The sequence below is a fragment of the Pituophis catenifer genome, unplaced genomic scaffold (assembly GCF_029215685.1).
Source record: "Pituophis catenifer annectens isolate HBS135680 unplaced genomic scaffold, rPitCat1.0.hap2 SCAF_3, whole genome shotgun sequence".
In the NCBI taxonomy this organism is placed as follows: domain Eukaryota; kingdom Metazoa; phylum Chordata; class Lepidosauria; order Squamata; family Colubridae; genus Pituophis; species Pituophis catenifer.
In genome coordinates, this window is record NW_027256883.1 from 178,424,198 (window position 1) to 178,443,483 (window position 19,286).

General features: G+C 39.1%; 1 protein-coding gene across 1 annotated transcript in view; it reads left to right on the plus strand.

Annotated features, from left to right (window-relative positions):
• The window catches only part of SYCP1 (synaptonemal complex protein 1), a 61,130-nt gene that overhangs the window by 23,062 nt on the left and 18,782 nt on the right, over positions 1–19,286 (plus strand). The window contains exons 14-24 of the mRNA XM_070939866.1: positions 1,483–1,550; positions 3,048–3,109; positions 7,706–7,810; positions 9,382–9,485; positions 10,209–10,326; positions 10,876–10,946; positions 11,599–11,680; positions 12,383–12,445; positions 12,903–12,965; positions 13,634–13,696; positions 17,913–18,029. Of these exons, the coding sequence (XP_070795967.1) occupies positions 1,483–1,550; positions 3,048–3,109; positions 7,706–7,810; positions 9,382–9,485; positions 10,209–10,326; positions 10,876–10,946; positions 11,599–11,680; positions 12,383–12,445; positions 12,903–12,965; positions 13,634–13,696; positions 17,913–18,029 (916 nt within the window). The remainder of the gene's footprint in view (positions 1–1,482; positions 1,551–3,047; positions 3,110–7,705; positions 7,811–9,381; positions 9,486–10,208; positions 10,327–10,875; positions 10,947–11,598; positions 11,681–12,382; positions 12,446–12,902; positions 12,966–13,633; positions 13,697–17,912; positions 18,030–19,286) is intronic.

Sequence of the window (19,286 nt, forward strand, 5' to 3'; positions counted from 1 at the left end):
AATAAATAATCTTTGAGTTATGAATGTATTGGAACCTATCAATTATATTTGCAAATGAAAGGATGCTAAGTGAATCATGATAAGTGAATGAGCCCCCGCTCAATGCATTCGGTAAATGAATGCATTGCCACAATGCGTTCGGTAAATGAATGCACGTGTTATTAAGTACGCATGAGATGCCTTAGGGGTGGGGAAAACCACAAGGGGCCTAGTGCAGGAACAAAACCACTGCCTGTGATGTTCCAAGGCCTCCCCTCACCCATTGAGATATTCCATGCTCCTCTTCTCACAGCTGCTTGGGCATCTCTGCACACAATCCTTGGAGCTAGCCCCCATCACTGATAGCTCACTTAACTTTCAAAGATCTCCAGACCCCAGGATTGTTCCATTGCTAGGCCACATGGCTGTCCTTTTCTGAGACACTAGAAAAACCCTCTGTTTTTTTTTTATTGTTAAACACTAGCCTTCCATTCCACAGCAAAAGCAAATGGGGAGGGAGAAAAATCCTCCCCTTCCTTGACATTTGCCTTTGCTCCCTTGCTAATGGTGGCTGGAGGGAAAACAAGGAAGCAGCCAGAAATATCTTCCCTTAGAAATAAGCTTCCCTTAAACATTTGACTCTGGAAGCTAACAGAAGTGCAGCTAATGGTGTTGGAGGAAAAACATGGAAGCTACCCAAAAACTTTATCTTTAGAACGAGCTTCACTTAGACGCTGGTCTCTACAAACTGACAAATGCACAGCTAATGGTTGATGGAGGGAAAGGATGAGTTTTCTGGTTGTTTCCATATTTTCCCTCCATCCACCATTAGCAAGGGACCAAAGACAAACAGGAAGGACGGGAAATATTTTTTTCCCTTGCCATTTGCTTTTACTGTGGAATGGAACGCTAGTATCTAGTGACAAAAGAAAAACACAGATTTTTCCAGCATGTCAGAAAAAGATGGCTGCTTTTTTGCCACGTACCCTAGCAATGGAGAAGGCTGTTCTCCTTTCCTACCCTGGCATCCTGAACTCTGGAGATCTTCAAAAGGTAAGTGAGTGATCAATGATATGGTGGAGGGGACCCAGCAGGACAGGATGGGGGAGAAATAGGCAGGAGGGGCATGCTGCAGAGTCTGTAGTCATTCATAAATGCAAATGACTGGAGGGATGCTGCAATGTTTATAACGTCAGGACTGGATCGTAAGTACATTTTTTTTGGGGGGGGGAGTCTGTTGTAACTTTGAACTGTTGCTAAGGGACTTGTCATAACTCTAGAACTACCTGCTCTAGATTGTAATAGGAAAAACAGTTTGCTAAATATAGAATTGGAATGGTCACTTAAACACTGCTATATCTCAGCTTTATAGCCTTATTTATTTATTTATTTCTGCCATTCAATCAGTTTTTAGTGGTTATATAATGTCTACTCAAGTTATTCATTCAGACATAATTATTTTTTCTTAAACCATTCATTGAACATTTAAAATTATTTTTATAGGCAAAAGGAATTGAGAGATGCTTCAGATGCATTAGTTTTGGAACTCCAAAATAAATCAACTGAACTAGGTATGTTGAAGGACTGAAAACAGGTATTGTTCTTTAGAACTACTTAAAATTGTAACTGTGTTAATTTTGTATATATCATTTTATTGTTCATCTTGTATCATGGTCATGCTGCATTTATTATTCATTAAATCAATTTATATAGCTAATCCTTTCACAAACAAATAATTCTGGGCAGCATATAAGAGCTAAAAACAATAAATACGTTAAAATACTTTTAAAAGTATAAAAAAAACTAAAAAAATAGTAGATGAAGGAAAGTTTAAAAATAATGGAGTCATTTCATTAGTTCACCCATTTCTTGGGGTCCCCAGGCCTGCTGGCAAAACTGGGTCTTGGGAGACCTCCGGAAGTTCCAACAATGTCAACCTCATCTCAGGGTGGATAAGATTCCACCAGTGAAAGACTACAACAGAAAAGGCCTGCTTTCTAGAGCTACCTATGGGACAGATTCTGTATCATGCCCCCTCTGCTGCATCTGGTAGGACAGGCAGATGAAATAAGGGGAGGCACACAGGTAGACTTCAAGTCACAATGACAATTGGGAACAGATTTTCTGTTGCTAATGATATTGTTGTAAAGTGACACCACTTTGCTTAGTAGCAGCAATCTCTGCAATCCTGGTTATTGTTATTAACCAAATCCCACAGTTGTTAGGCAAGTTCCTGCCAACTTCTCACAGTCAAAGTGAGTGGGAAAACTGACAGGAAGTTGCAAGTCTCAGACAGGCACGTGAGCGACTGCTGTTGAGTGGAGGAGGATCATGGAGCTGCAGGGATGATATAAGGGTGTGAGGAAGAGTTGGGGAGAGTGTGAGGGGCTATGTGAGAGGTGTGGCATGGGTCAGGGAAAGTGCATAAATGTATGGGGGTACACAAGGGGCATAGTGTGAAGAAGGGTGCAAGAGACTTGGGGAGGGTGTGCAAGTGACACAGACGAGCTGCACGGGTGGGGGAGATTTATCCCAGCAACCTGCAACCTTCCCTGCTAGCTTCTCTATTGATTTTTGCTTTTTAGCCTTTTTCTGAGCATGTTAGTTAGTTAGTTAGACTGAGCATGTTAGTTAGTTAGACTGTTAATGCAGTCACTGAAAACATTCATCTATCCATTTTTTTTTTCAAATTTTAAAGGAAGAATATGACAAAATGTAGGAGAATGTACCATTTGCTTAAGGATTTTTGAAAGCTCTGACTTATTTTGGGTTTCTTGGAAATATCTGACTCTTCAGATTTCTGTTACTGTTTCAGATCTATGTATCCATTTGTACATCCAGCCATCCAGCCTTTTGTTTTGATCCTGCTCCTCACATTTTGTCTTGGATATACCCAGTTTTTATGTGAGATCCTCAGCACGTTATACTTGTCTGGATATAGTCCTTGACCAAAAAGAAACAAATGGTTATACATCTATCTAAGAATGAATAAAAATTAAAAAATAATTACATGTAATTTCATAATTGAAAATATTACATTATATTCTTAATGTTTGACTTAATTGCAGAAATGATGACCAACCTGAAAAATGATAAAGAAAAGCAAATTGAAGAATTGGAACCAGTCTTAGTAAGGGATTTCTAATATTTTTTGATTCCACTAATTGACATTCTTACATCTTTCATTTATTAAGGATAATGACTTAAAAACTTCTATTCAATTTTTTAAAATCACAAACTATTAAGGGCTGATATTAAAGGGTTCTGAAATGAAATTAGATGCTCAGGCAATCCATATAGGTAGAAAGGGTTATTTATTTATTTATTTATTTATTCATTCATTCATTCATTCATTCATTCATTCATTCATTCAACTTGTATGCTGCCTTTCTCCGAAGACTCAAGATATCTTTATCTAGAAAGAGACTTGCCATCTCCTTTGAATGAAATAAAACATCATGGTGAGAGTTTCCAGTCCCACCAATGTAGTAGTTGCCTTTTTTGACAGAGGGTAGTTCAGTGATGAAATTAAGGTACATGGCTTGCCAAAGCCTTTCTGGTGTCTAAAGATTCCCCATCTGGGTTTCCTGGAACACCCTTGGATTGGCAGAAAACAGGGTAGGAAGTGACGTATTGCTCCACCTACTTCTGGAGATATGATTACCAAAAATCTCAACTCATCAAATGCAGAGTGCCCCACCAGTGGGCTATCAAGGCACATCTCTCAGAGCCGTATCCTGCAAAGGCTAAGTGGGAATGTAATATCAGCCTTGATAGAGTAAGAGGTTTTGGTTCAATGTCCAATGTTGTGGGGATTTAGTGTGTGTTTCTTCAATTTCCCTCTGATGAGCCTGTGCATATTAGTCTAGACATTGCTGTTCTTTTAATTCTTCCAGTAGATTTATTGGAACATTGGTAGCATCTACATTTTCTGGAAGTATGAAAGTGGCAGTTTGGGAGTCAGTCTCAAGAGCATTCATATTCTGATTTCCTGTGGAGAGGTCTTAAGTTAAAGCAAGAAAAGAACAAAGAACCAGATTTGTCTTTGATTCAGTTTCCTGGCAATCTGAAAAAGTTCAAGGTTCTAATGATAAGTACAGAGTTTCACTGATGTTTGGTCCCTTTTAGCAGATGTCTCCAGGCTTCAAAGGCAGCTTTAATTGCTAGCAGTTCCTTGTCCCAGATGGTATAGTTTTTTCCTCAGTTGTGTTACGTTTGAGAACAATACCTACAGTGGAATAGACTGTAGGAGGGTCAGTTTGTCTAGAACTATACCCTCCCAAGGCTACATTAATCTGTACAACAGAAGGCCTTACTGGATCTGGATAATGAAGAATGGGCTGAGAAACAAATGGAGGCATACATGATTTTTTTTTTGAGTTATTTCAAGATTATTGGATTGGCAGAAAATAAGAAATTGCTCTCCTTTATTTCAGTTCCTTAGACCATACATTTCAATGACATTTTTCTCCTTAATATTTCCAACTTGAATATTCCAATCTCCACTACAAGCATGCTTCCACATTCTGTCAGTTTCAATTTGGCCATAAATTCATCAATCTCTTCTGCATCAGTAATTGGAGCAAAACTTTGAATATCATCATATTGAAGGGTTATCCATGAAGTCTAACTAATATTGTTCAATCACTGTTTGTATTATAGCTAACTAGTGTTCTTGCTGTACTCTTCATAATTATAAAAGCAATGGCATTCCTTCTTTGTTTTTGATATCCTGGAGAGTAAACAACGTTATGTTCTGACTGAAAATGTCTATTCCCAATTTATCTCAATTCACTGATATTGAAGATGTCAATTTGCAGATATTTGATTTTATTTTTCACTCTATTGAGAAGGGCTGTCAAACTTGCAAGCCATGGGCTGGATGCGTTATGTGCTGGCCACACCCATGCCCGGTTTATCGAAGGGGAAAAAAAGTCACAATATGTTACGTGACGATGTGAGTTTGACACCCCTGCTATAGACCTTTCCCATGTTCATGTTTTTTAATTTTATGTTCTCACTGTAATATGCTAATAATCTGCTTCTTTGACATTTCCTTGCCTGGAGGGCAATATCAACAGCTAGACGTCCCAAAAGCTTTAATCTAGCCACATCGTAAACAATTTTAGTTTTCCAAAAAGATCCTTAGCTCTTTCTCAATAGTATATTTATTCATTTAATTTCTATAGCAGCCCATTTTAGCCAAATGATTTTGGGAAGGTTATAATTCTAAAACTATAAAACAGTTAAAACAATTAAAAACAATGAAGTAATATACTGGGTTGAGTGCATTCTTCCCTGTGGGGCACATCATGTGGCATTATATCATTTATTATTTTGTATTTTCTATCCATGAGGTTTTCTTGGTAAAATACAGAAGTGGTTTACCATTGCCTTCTCCTGCACAGTATGAAATGATGCCTTTGTTATCACTAAAGTGATTTCTACCTCCAGCATTTTATATTGCTACTGCCCAGGTATCTCTTTGCTTTAGCTGGGTAGCTGGGATGATCTTTATACCTTGGATGACTCTGCCATGTTTACATACATATTGGCATACTATGATGGAATCTGGTGCTGAGTTGCAGGAGGAAAGGTTTTTTCCCCTTAATTCATTCTTTGTATCTGTCTTCGTATAAAAAGATAAAACAGATCAACCTTCCAAAAACATAACTGCAAAAGACAGACTAAGAATACAATTTAAAATAAGCAAGAAAATTACTCATCCATTCTAGGCGAGTTCAAATCACAGGGACCTGATGGATTAGATCCCAGATTTCTGAAGAAGTTGGCAGATGTGATCTTGGGACCATTAAACTATATCTTTCAAAGATCCTGGAGCATCGGGGAATTACCAGAGGACTGGAAAAGAGCTGATGTGGTTCCCATCTTCAAAAAAAAAAAGGTGGGGGGGAACAGATCTAGGAAACTACAGACCAATCAGCCTGACATCAATACCTGGGAAGACCCTGGAAAAGATAAACAACAGATCTGCAAACATCTAGAAGCAAGCAAAGTGACAACAAAAACCAAACACAGGCTTGTCAAAAACAGATCATGCCAAACAAATCTTATTTCATTCTTTGACGAAGTAATTAAATTAGTAGACCAGATGGATATTGACACTTGAACACTGGACCTTATCTAACAAAATGAAATTCAATGTAGAGAAAAGTAAGATTTTACATCTAGGCAGTGGTGGGTTTCAACCGGTGTTACCACCGGTTTGCTTTGTGCACACGCTTTGCACCAAACGTGCCCTTTGCACAAGCGCATTGAATTTCAGAACAGCTGAGGCATGGCAATTTGCTCTGCCGCGCCTATCAGCTGGGCAAAAAATGAACCAATATAGGTAGGTACAGCGCAGGGGCGGGTGGAAGGGCCCAGTTGATAGTCACAGTGAACCAGTTCGCTATCGATTCACCATCACCACTACCGGATCCCCTGAACCGGGGAGAACCGGTAGCAATCCACCACTGCACCTAGGCAAGAAAAATCAAATGTACAGGTACAGATTAGGTGAAACCTGGCTCAATGCTAGTAACTATGACGGGGATCTTCGAGTCCTAATGGACAATTACTTAAATATGAGCCAGCAGCATGCGGCAACAGCCAAAAAAGCCAATGTAATTCTAGGTTGCATTAACAGAGGGATAGAATCAAGATCATATGAAGTATTTGTACTGCTTTATAAAGCCTTAGTAAGACCACACTGAGAATACTGCATTTAGTTTTGATATAAAAAAGATATTGAGACTCTGGAAACAGTGCAGAAAAGAGCAACAAAGGTGATTAGGGGGCTGGAGGCTAAAACAAAGAATGGTTGCAGGAATTGGGTATGTCTACGCTAGTGAGATTAGATAACCATTCGTCTGAAATAGTATAGGGTTTTCTGCCTAAGCATGGGGTTGGACTAGAAGACCTACAAGGTCCCTTCCAATTCTCCTATCCTATACTATCCTATCCTATCCTATCCTATCCTATCCTATCCTATCCTATCCTATCCTATCCTATCCTATCCTATCCTATCCTATTGAAAAGGACTGGGGTGACATGATGATAGTGTTCCAATATTCGAGGAGCTGCCACAAAGAGGAGCGGGCCAACCTATTTTCCAAAGTACCAGAAGGCAAGACAATGGATGGAAAGAAGCAACCTAGAACTAAGAAATTTCCTAACAGAACAATTAACCAGTGGAGTAGCTTGCCTTCAGAAGTTGTGGGTGCTCTACCACTGGAGGCTTTTATAAAGAGACTGGACAGCCATTTGTCTGGAATGTATAGGGTCTCCTGCTTGAGCAGTGGGTTGGACTAGAAACCTCCAAGGTCCCTTCCAACTCTTATTCTGTTACCCAAGGAGGTAAGAGCCAAATCAGCCTTGAGTCCTTGTTATGCAGAAAGAGGTCCAGGAGGGATCCTCCCTAAACTTCACAGGATATGTCTGAGAGTTATGCAGAATGTGTTTTAATCTGGCAAGCAAACGGAAATAAAGAAATTAAGCTGAATAGTTTATTGTGCTGTTCTTGGTTCCTTGCACCTGACACATACTCTCTTAAGGTTCTTCATTCATCTCTCTCAGGAATACACACGCCCAATGATGTGGCGGCAAAGTAGGACTTGGGAGGGAGGACTTACAATGTCTAAAGAAATAGAATAGTTGTCACAGTAATAAAATGAAACTTTATTCATATTGTGCCAATTTTTAATTTACTTTAATTTTTGAATAGGTACAAGTCCAAGAATTTTTACATGAAAAACAAATTCTTGAAAAGACCATTGAGAAATTACAAGAAAGAGAAAGAGAGTTAACGGACACTCTTCAGACAAGAGAGGTATTGTAAGTTCTGATAGATTTTGATATTTACATATAGTATAATTATTACAAAAACATAGCTTAAAATATCTTCCTGTTTAAAATAATCATATACTTGACCCTTCATCAACCTCTTGAATAGCAGATAAGCATCAAGTTGAAGCTGCATGCATTTGTCTCTTTATGACTATCTGCATTTACTCAGTGAGTGGTGCTTTACTATTTTTATGTAACAGCTACATGTCATTGTCAGGTTTTTAGAAATTGCAAAGTATGCAGGATTTTTAATGTACAATTCTCCCATATATGACCAATAATTGTTTTTACTGTTCATAATAATATGATTATCCTGAAGGTAGAACAAGAAGCAATGGGTGGAAACTAATCAAGAGAAGCAACTTAGAACTAAAAAAGAAGAATTTCCTGACAGTTAGAACAATTAATCAGTGGAACAACTTACCTCCAGAAGTTGTAAATGCTTCAACACTGGAAGTTTTAAGAAGAGATTAGATAACCATTTGTCTGAAGTGGTGTAGGGTTTCCTGCCTAAGCAGGGGGTTGGAGTAGAAGACGTCTAAGGTTCCTTCCAACTCTGTTATTCTGTTCTGTTCTGTTCTGTTCTGTTCTGTTCTGTTCTGTTCTGTTCTGCTCTGCTCTGCTCTACTCTACTCTACTCTACTCTACTCTACTCTACTCTATTCTGTCAGAAAAAAAAAATTACTGCACAATTTCATATAGGAACCATCTATCTGGAAGCAGATAGTGATACACATATTATCTCCAAAGCTTTAATAGCTAAATTAATTGCAGACAGGCCACCATTTAAGTTTTTATTAGGAAACACAAAATACTTATGTTCAGGCAGTCTTTGCTTAATGACTGCCCTGCTATATGAAGTTATAACAGTGATGAAAAAGTAATTTTATGACCAGTTCTCATACTTACTACCATTGCAGTGTCCCCATAATCACGAGGTCAATATGTCGGTACTTCACAATTGGCAGGTATTTAAGAATTACAGTGTCCTCAGTCACATTATCCCAATTTGTGCACTTCATAGCCAGCTTCCAACAAGGAGAGTAAATGGTGAAGGCCGAAGTAAAATCACAATAACACAATACTCACTAAACAACTGCAAGTGAATCACTTAACCACAGTAGAATGAAGTCATTAGCTCACTTCAGTCATATGATGTATTGCTTAATGACTGTCACCTAGCCAGGGAGTTGTTGTTGCTAAGTGAGGACTATCTGTAAGTGGCTATTTGTGGCAGTTTAAAGACTTATTTCATTTATGTTTGTAATACGACCAGTTAGAACACATAACTGTGACTAGAATTTCGGTTGTAAGTCGAGGCACCATGTGATCAAACTTGATTTTATGTCAGGTTTTGTGATGATTGTTAGCAGTTGCTAAGTGAACCACATGGTTGTTAAATGAAGCACGTGGTCATAAAGGCAAACACATTTTAACCAATGGGATTTTTTAAACCAGAAAATGCCAAAAAAGTTATATTGTTTAGTATGCTAATGATATTATTGTAAATGGTATGTTGTAAAAATACATTCATGCATTAATTGTTACCTGTAGAAAGAAAGACATGATTTGGAAATGCAATTGTCTGATGAATTTGAAAATAAACAAAATTGTTTTCAACAACTTGCAACAGTGAAAGCAGAGCTTGAAAAAGAAATGTATGTATTTATATTAATATATGGTTAGCATGCTATTAGTTATGAAAGGCTTTTATAATTGTTTTACTTTTAATATATAAAGAGGACTTCCTGAAATATTAACTCACATTTTTTTACATTGTTTTTATTATAAATGTGCTTGGTTGCAGCTTAGCTTCTTCCCTAGGTATATTTTGAGATCACCCAGATCCATTCTACTTAAAATTGCTACTGTTTGATTTGTGATTTTATTTCACCGAACATGTCTAAGGTCGGTTGTTTTTGTTTTTTGTGATTTGTAAAGCATGCCATACATTGGCAATATCAGTTTTACGGGGTTTTTATTTGCAATCTCAGAATGTGAATGCTTTTTGTTTCTAAATTGGTCAGTGACCATAATAAAATTTACTACTATTATTACTCGTACAATTTTAAAATGGCATTATTTGATGAATATTTTATTTCAGTACATATAATACATATAGATGTGTACATATAGTAAACATCTATATATACATAGTATAGTACATATAGATGTGGTCTTAGTATGAAGCTTGTCAATTTATAAAGTATTTGTAGTGGGTTTTATGTTAAGTGCCATTAAATTGCTAATGGGATCAAAGTTCCTTAGCTGGTCTTATACGTTAGGTCTGCTTGTTAGATCTTATCACATAATGTTATAGAGTAGTTTAAAAATATATATGAAAATATAAATAATTGTTTCTAGTATTATTATTTTTACAGTCTAAAGAATAAAGAGTTAAATATGGAGTGGAACAAAATTTTATTTGAGAAAGAACAAATTATAACAGAGAAAAAGATGGTGGATGATGAACTTCAAAAATGTAAAGATACTATTAAGGCAAGTTCCTGACTACATTTTTTTAACTAAACTGTCTACATATAGATTTTTTGTGTGCCAATAATTGTTTTTACTTTCAAAACTAAATTATAATTGTATGCTTCCAGTGCATCTTACTATGCCTTCACTGTTCTCTAAGATGCATAAGAATAGAACTTAAATGACTTTTTTTTTATTAAAAAAGCTGAAAGCGGTTCTGAGTGAACTTTCTATTTCTTTTTCTTCTATTCTTCTATTCTTCTATTCACTCAATTCTTGGAGACTGCCTGGACAAGTCCATACAGTTTTCTTGCGAGGTTTTTCAGAAGTGGTTTTCATTGCTTCCTTCCTAAGGCTGAGAGAAAGTAATTGGCTCAAGGTCACCCATCTGGTTTTGTGCCCAAGGCAGGAGTAAAACTCATGGTCTCCCAGGTTCTAGACTGATGCTTTAATCACTACATGAAACTGGTTCATGAAAGTTCTATAAGTGACTATGCAATATTTATAGTATATGTACTTAATTTATTAGTTTTGCATTTTCTACATTCAGTTGCTTGTCTTTTTGTTTAGAATGTTAAAAATACAGATGAAGAAACCAAAAATCAGATAGACATTTTAAAGCAAGCTAACCTCCTCTTAAGGTAAGATAAGATAAGGTAAGGTAAGTTTACTGTGATATGTTCATTAAAATTTAAATTTCAAGTTATTACATGTTGTTCTTTATGTAATATGGTTCTTTCTAACTCTAGTTTTACTAACATATCATCAGATATCAGAAAAAACAAAAACCATGGGATGCTTTATCATTTTCTTATCAAAAGCTGTTCCAGGACTTTATTTGGAGTATTGAACCAAATGTTACTTTCCTAAAGATTGTATTTTATTTGATTAACCACTTAAATCAAAACGTTTTTTCTCTGTTACAGTTTATTTGGAAGTAAATATGTCCTGGTGGATGTTTGCTCCTTATAACCCCAATTTTTATTAGGATAGATCTTCACAATTTGGATATAGCAGTGCATCTTTTTGGCATATATCCTAAACAGTTCACTAGCATCTCTAACTGACAAAAGTAGTTGTTCACTTCAAACATGCAATAGATAAGGGGGCAGATTACAAAAGGTAATTATTCTATACAGATATGTGCAAGCATGGATTACACAATAGATCATAATCTAATATTATTGGATATGTATGAAGATTTCAATTTCTACATGAATTTAGCAATGTCTTTATTATAAGTATTTTATAGGTGCATGGAAGTAATTGCATTCATTAATTTTTGTTATATAGCAATGAATTAGAGGAAGTAACGGAGAAACTAAAACAAAAGGATGAAGAAGCAAAAAACAAAGTTGATGAAAATGAAGAAAATGTATGAATTCACACTGATTAACATAAAAATAATATATGCAAGTTTATAAAAAGTAGCATGTAATATGTGATGTTTTGCAAGGAATGAATGTCTAAAGATACGAAAATAGCTGTGCAGAAAAGCAAATTTCTAGTCCCTTTTTTATATTGATGTGAATTAGGAATATATCATGAAAATTGTAAAAATAATCTGGTGTAGTGGGAATGGGATATTAAAAAGTATGTGTGGAAAAACATGTAGAAATGGGGTCAAGACTGTATAAGTGATGTAAGAATATGGTCTGAGTACAAAGATTAATTATCAGTACAACAAATTCCATTGAAATAATTGGCTCTACATTCAGTTACGTTTGGTGTAGCTTCTGAGAAACAACATGGAGAATTAACGTATTTTGAATTTGTCATATAGATATTTTTATTTGTTTAATTCAGAAGGATTTATTACAAATGTGGAGCTTTGATCACATTTAAAAAAGCATCATAGTTTAGAAACTACCAACATTATTATTACTTAGGGATTCATGAATCAAATGAGCAGCAAATGTTTATGCAACAATTAATGTATTAGTCCCTCAAATGCCATCAGAAAATGAAAAAAGAAATACCTGCCTATGTTAATTTTTTTTCATAGTTCTAAATAGAATTTAATGAAATTAGTAATGAATTTTATAATACATCTGTCATTATTTATAATATTTTCTAGATTAGAAATATTGAAAATGAAATTTCAAAAAAGGAAAAACAACTGAAAACATTAGAAAACAAGGTATGAAAATGTAAAAAAACTACCTATCAGGCTTTATAGGAACTTTGATATTTATCCATTTTTTGAAATGCTTCAGGATTCAGAAACAATCTTTCTATCAAATAGAAATGTATTATTAATTCTAATCACTGAAAATGTTTATTGCAACTTTTGTTTTTCTATGCATTTAATACTTGTAATCAAAAGTAATAAATGAGTATGCATCTATAACTCATATATCCTCCTTTATTTCGGATAAGTATTTGTGCATATGTTTTCATTGCATTTAATCTCAATGAATGGTTTGGTTTTTATACTGAAGATAAAACAATTATCAGAGCTGCACTAATAGCAAGTTTTGAATAAGCCATAATCAGAAGAAATATTTCAAATCAGCTATCCAAATAATAGGATTATATCTAGAATAATTATGTGATATATTATTACTGTTTGAAATATGTGTTATTGTGCTATTTAGGTTAATAGTTTAAAGAAGCAGATTGAAATGAAAATCAAGAATATTGAAGTACTACAACAAGAAGTAAGTACTGATATATTTCATGCATAAAACATAGCATATACCATATCTATTAAAATTTTCATTCAAATTTGTCCTACTAAATTGTCAGTGGAATATGGTAATTCAAAATATTACCTCAGTTCACATAGGTAGCTTAAAGTTCACTCTATAAATTCTGGCTTTATATGGAACTGGTCACTAAAAAGACCCCTTCCCCTTTTAGAAACAAAATATAAGTGGGAATAAAGTAGAGTGATATTTGTATTAAATACCTATAAAATGTGTGTGCTATATTTGCGTCCAATAATGCTTTTTTTCTCTTTACACTTTCAACTATTCCACTTGTAGGGAAAATGATATTTCAGGCCATGGTATATAATGATTATGTTACTGCAATGCAATGACAATACATTTGATCTAGATTTAATCTAGATTCCATTAATACTAAGCAAAAGATTTATACAAACATAATTGAATAATAGGATCTGAAGATAACAAGGGTTACGGTTAGGATACCATCTTGTGATTGCTGATTGCTTCTTAAAGGAACTACACCTTTTCATGGGCTCACATGATGTTGGGCAGACTTGAAAATACATATTTGAGTTAAGGAATTATAGCTATAATTGCATAAATGTTGGTATATAATTAAATATGCAAATAAAGTCTTCATTAATAATTGTTACTAGAATAAAAGCTTGAAAAAGAAACTTGGATCAGAAAGCAAGCAACTGACTATTACTGAAGGAAAGGTAGGCATGTTTATTTTTTGCATTAGTAACAAAATTGTTGTAAGAAGTAATACAAATCTGAGGAATTAGATCTGTAAGGTATGATAGATAGTGACATTTAACAAAAGCATTTATGAATTACTTTTTTTACTACTATGGCCTTCTGAGGGATACACAGTTTGAACAATATAGTAATAGACTAAAGGAATAAAAGCTTTTAAGACATCTGAAAATAATTATTTGACTTCAATTCTCCAACTTAATACAATTCTGCTGACATTAGTTTTGGTATGATAAGGAGTGTCAAATATTACCTATTGTCATGCCTATAGGGCCGTGTTGGCAAACCTATGGCACGCATGCTGGAAGTGGCACACAGAGTCATTTCTCCGGGCACGCGGAGCCATCACCCGTTGTTCTTCTGGGTTCCGGTACGCCGGCCATCTGGTTTTCATGTGCATGGGCGTGCCGGAAATTGTAAGAGCAGCCGCCCATTGCACATGCGCACTCCAGGAAAACGATCTTCCTGTTTCCAGAGTGCGTATGCGCACCGGCCAGCTGGTCTGGTTTTTGGCACGCATGCGCACACAAAGACTAGCAATTGGCGCGCGTGCCAAAAGACGCAGAGAGGGAATCCCGGGGGTCACTTCCTAAGGGAGCAGAGCAAGGTAAGCCAGGGATTCCCTCCCTCCCTGCCCGCGTGAGCTACTTGCACGGTCCCAGGCGCTCCGGACCACTGGTGGACCAGCAGCCTTTTGCCCATGCTGCTCTCCCAGTCAGAAGGCGGTGCGGGGAAACACACGTGAAGGCCGCGGTTGCTGCCAGCCGGGCCCGCCCTCCTCTGGTTGGCAGGCGGCTGAGGTTTGCAATGAATGGCGCAAGCAGGACTGCAGCTCTGCCCCCGGGCTGTAAATGCGCCTTGCGGGAGCAGAGGCTCGGGAGAGTCGAACCCTGCCTGCCTTACGACAGGCCTTTACAAGGCAGGGCTGGGCTCTCCAACCTTGGCAACTTTGAGAACTCTGGGAGTTCTCAAAGTCCACAAATCTTAAGGTTGCCAAGGTTGGAGAGCCCTGTTCCAAAAGGCCCCTGCAACCTGCGACTGAAGGAGCTGGAGTTGTGGCTGCGCTGGCCATCCCATCCCCCCCACCCCATTCGGCTCCTTCCCCCCCGGCCGCCCCTCCCACCATCAGGCTCGGCGCCTGCTGTCGCCACAGGTGGGAATCATCTGTGCTGCTGGCGGATCCCGGTTTCCTCCTCGCTGTGCTCCAAGGGACCTAGGAATGGAGTGCCAGGACCCCGGCCGCGCTGTGCTCTCCCCCGAGGCGGTCCCAGCTGGACGGCTGCCCGGCCCTGTGAGCAGAGAGCGAAGGGGCGGCATCTCCGGCCGGCCCGGAACCTGCTTTCTGCTTGGAGGATCCGCTGCCAGCTTTAGGAACGGTGCTGAGCCGAGCTGCCCCGGGAAGAGCGGCCGCGAACTGGTGCTGCGCTCTTGGCCTCTGACTGAGGGAGTCAGCCCTCTTCGTGGGGAAACCCACAGCAACACGAGGGGAGAGGCAACCCGGTGCGAGGCGGCGGCCCCGAGGCTGGACTCAAAGCTTGCCAGCCTTTTGGGAAAAGTGGAGCTCCTGTTCCTGGCTGCGGCTGCTGGTTGGGGGGTTCGGCGCCCGAGCAATAGTGACTCCTGGCTTCGCTGGCGTGGGGCAGAGGGAGTGTGGGGGAGTTTGCGAGGGCCACTCGGAGGGACCTATGGGGAGGTTTCAGCAGCTGGAGATTGAATGAAAAAATCTGGAGAAACTAACAAACTAAACAATTGATCTGATACAGAATTTTCAGGCGGCAGCGCGGGCTGGGACCAGCTGCTGCCTGAAATGCAATGCACTTATCCCGCGGCTTGCCTCTCCCCCTCCTTCTTCTTGCCAGCCCTGAGCGGCCGAGGGAAGCACCGGGTGGCTATTTTAAAAGGGGCAGGAGTGGTTTATGCAAGCCGCAGGATAAATGCATTGCATTTCAGGCGGCGGCTGGTGCCAGCCTGCGCTGCCGCCCGAAAATTCTGTATCAGATCATTTGTTTAGTTTATTAGCTTCTCCAGATTTTTTCATTCAATCTCCGGCTGCTGAAACCTCCCCAAAGGTCCCTCCAAGCGGCCCTCGCAAACTCCCCCCGCGCTCCTGGGGCTGTCTCGGGAGAGAGCTCAGCGCGGCCGGGGTCCTGGCGTTCCCTTGCTGGGTCCCTCGGAGCGCAGCAAGGAGGAAACCCTGGATCTGCCGACAGCGTGGATGATTCCCACTTGCTTTGATTGCAGGCACCGAGCCCGATGGTGGGAGGGATGGCCGGGGGAAAGGCGCTGAATGGGGAGGGGGGGACGGGACAGCCGGTGCAGCCACAACTCTAGCTCCTTCAGTCGCAGGTTGCGGGCGCCCTTTGGAACAGGGCTCTCCAACCTTGGCAACCTTAAGATTTGTGGACTTTGAGAACTCCCAAAGTTCTCAAAGTTGCCAAGGTTGGAGAGCCCAGTCCTGCCTTGGAAAGGCCTGTCGTAAGGCAGGCAGGAGGGTTCGACTCTCCTGAGCCTCCACTCCCGCAAGGCGCATTTACAGCCCGGGGGCGGACCTGCAGTCCTGCTTGCGCCATTCATTGAAAGCCTCAGCCGCCCACCAACCGGAGAAGGTGGGTGGGCCTGGCTGGCAGCAACTGCGGCCTCGCGTGTTTCCCCGCACTCCCCTCTGACTGGGGGAGCAGCGTGGGCAAAAGGCCTCTGCTGGGATGGATGAATGGGGTGCTACCGTGTTGGCAGGCAGGGCCGAGAGCACTGCCGCCGGCTTGGGAACAGCTATCTTGCCAGGGTAACTGGTTGTCCTCTGCTAAGAGGCGCGCCGGCCCTCTTGGAAAAAGTGGGGGCGCATGCGTGGCGGGCACACACATGCGCAGTGGGGGTTGCATGTGTGCATCTGCAGTGAGGTGCATGCGCATTAGGAGCATGGTGGGGGGGTCATGTGTGCATCCGCAAATGGGGGCTTCCGTTGCATTATGGCTGCTGGCACGCAAGAGCGAGCAAGAGCTCTTGCGCTTGGACTTTTGGCACACAATGCCAAAAAGATTCGCCATCACTGCTATAGGGCATCTGTCAGAACCCTGACACCTATTTGGGCATATATTTTTCAAAATTGATTCAGAAGTATTTAAATGTTACTCAGGATAATGCTTCTCTGCTATTACTTAAAACAGCTCCTCTTTTTTTTAGATTTCTGTGAGAGATTCTAAAAAGGTGTTGTTACTTGAAAGTCACATTAATATTACAGAATTAATTTCTTAAAACAAGAAACTGAAAAAGTGGAAATGCTTAACTGAAAAGCAGAGACTAGTTGACCTTTAGTGAGGTCTGAAGTAATTCTTAATATTTTTTGAAGTAGGCACATTTGAAAATTCCATTAAATTCTGTTCTGCCCCAGCTCCGGATTCCCAAGGATTGTGACACACACCAACGGTCCTTATCAAAGTTATAACATACCAAGAATAAACAAAGTCCTGTAAAGGTTGGCAACCAGCCCAGAAAACAAGATATAAGACACTCACTCTCCAACATGCTCTGTAATAATTACACGTTGTTTCCAGCAAGAAATTACTAACTGCGTGCGACTTAAATAGGCTAAGGGAGTGGCCAATTATCCTCAAACCTTACTCTCGAGGAGACCTCCTCCTCCTGAGTAGCCACTCCTCCCTTTTGGCAGCCCTGCGTGCTTGAACATTGAGGAGAGGCTCCTCCCCTTCGCTCTCTCCACTTGAAGGAGCCTCTGGAGGTTCTGAAGGCCCTGGCTGAGTCTTGGCTTCTGGCACCACATCCTCTTCAGCCTCCTTGCTGTCTGACGCGAGAGCCAGCCTAGCAGGCTGCTGGCGCGATCTCACACCAGCCTCCTCGTTGTCGGGATCAGCCACGATCCACACAGGCTGCTGGCGGACCACAACAAATTCACTTTTGTTTCCATTGATTTCATGTCCATTTTAATTCCTGAACTATGTTGGGATCCCATTTGGAAATAGTTAAGATTACCATATTTGGGTTGCAAAAATCTAGAGAACTTAAAACAATTAGAAATATGGTTCACTGCAAGGAAAATGCAGAAGCAGAATTCATAGAGAAATGTACGAAAAGTTGATAGGAAGTAAATGATGTTGTTTGGACATATCCCTTGGTCATTATGAATAGGAATAAACTTGTTTTTCATTTTTGTTGTTCAAGGTGAATAATTTGCAATTAGAGTTGGAAAACACAAATAGGTTATACAAAGAAACAAGTGACAACTATAAAAATGAAATTGAGATGTCTAAGACAAATGAAAAAAGACTTCTTAAGGAGGTGAGAATTGATGTTTTTGGTATTTTGTAGAACTGCACAATTTACATTGACATAATTGTATACAGTATTTCATTGTATGGTTTGTGATTTATGAGTTATTTACAGGTTGACTATTTGATAATTTTGATTTGTCTTCAGAATGTTCTCAGGAAACAAGATGTAAAAGATTGATATGGGTTGAGAGAAGAAATATTATATCTCATCTTTAGAACTAACTTTAGAAGCAAATTCCTAAAAGTTTGGGAAAAGGGGGGGAGCTGAAACACATTCAAAATGATATATAGACACTCATCCCAGAGAAAGAAGCAATGAGTGCCTCTTTAATCCAACAACAGCAAAAAACCTTAGCTTAGATCTTTGTCTCTCTTCCATCCCTATAGACTCATGGCCATAACTAGAACATTGTAGTTTTAAACTTTAACTGAAACACTGGATAGCCTCAAAGTTGTAATAATGAGGGCAAGAATAAATGCATTTTTCTCATACCTGCAGATTGATAGAGGACAAAATAAATCTCTTTTAGGCTTCCCCTTGGAAACAAAGGTAACTTTATCTGACAATTTCAATACAAATTTTAGCTTATATTGCTTATAAAATATAGTAAGGTATAGTGTAAGGCAAAATAAGATAATATATTAAATAATGAGTTCATACAAACAATGAAAAGGGAGTAATATTACAAACAGTTAGACTACAACTGCAAAAAACAAAACTAACCTTACACATGCATCAGATGCTTTCTTCCCAAAGGATGATGCCTGATTTTGAGTTCAATAGAGTAAAAGGCATTTGGATAATCTCATTTTAAAAATAATAAGAACAAAAAACTCTTAACTGAGAACAATAAATATTCCTGTTATTTTGCCCTTCTGTTTACCAAAGATACAGATTGAAAATCAGGAAAAATGTTAGTGCAGTACAGTGAAAAAGTTAATAAAATGGAATAGAGGCTATCTTATTATCTCTGGAATGGAAGCCTTTCTTGCACTAAATTACATTGGATAATTTTGCTTTGTACCTGGCCTTTTCTCTTTAGGGCTAGTTGTTGAGACGGTGGTCTACTTCAGCTGCAGGGTGCCCTAGAGGAAATGAATTACCTGGATTTTTAGAATTCAGGCACCAAAATGGGATTGAGGCAGTATTGGTTGCTTTGATGGATGAGATTTATTGGGCCTGGCTAGGAGCACTATTTATAGATCATATTTAATCTGATGATGGCATTTGATTCTCTTGGCCATGTATCCTACTGATATACCT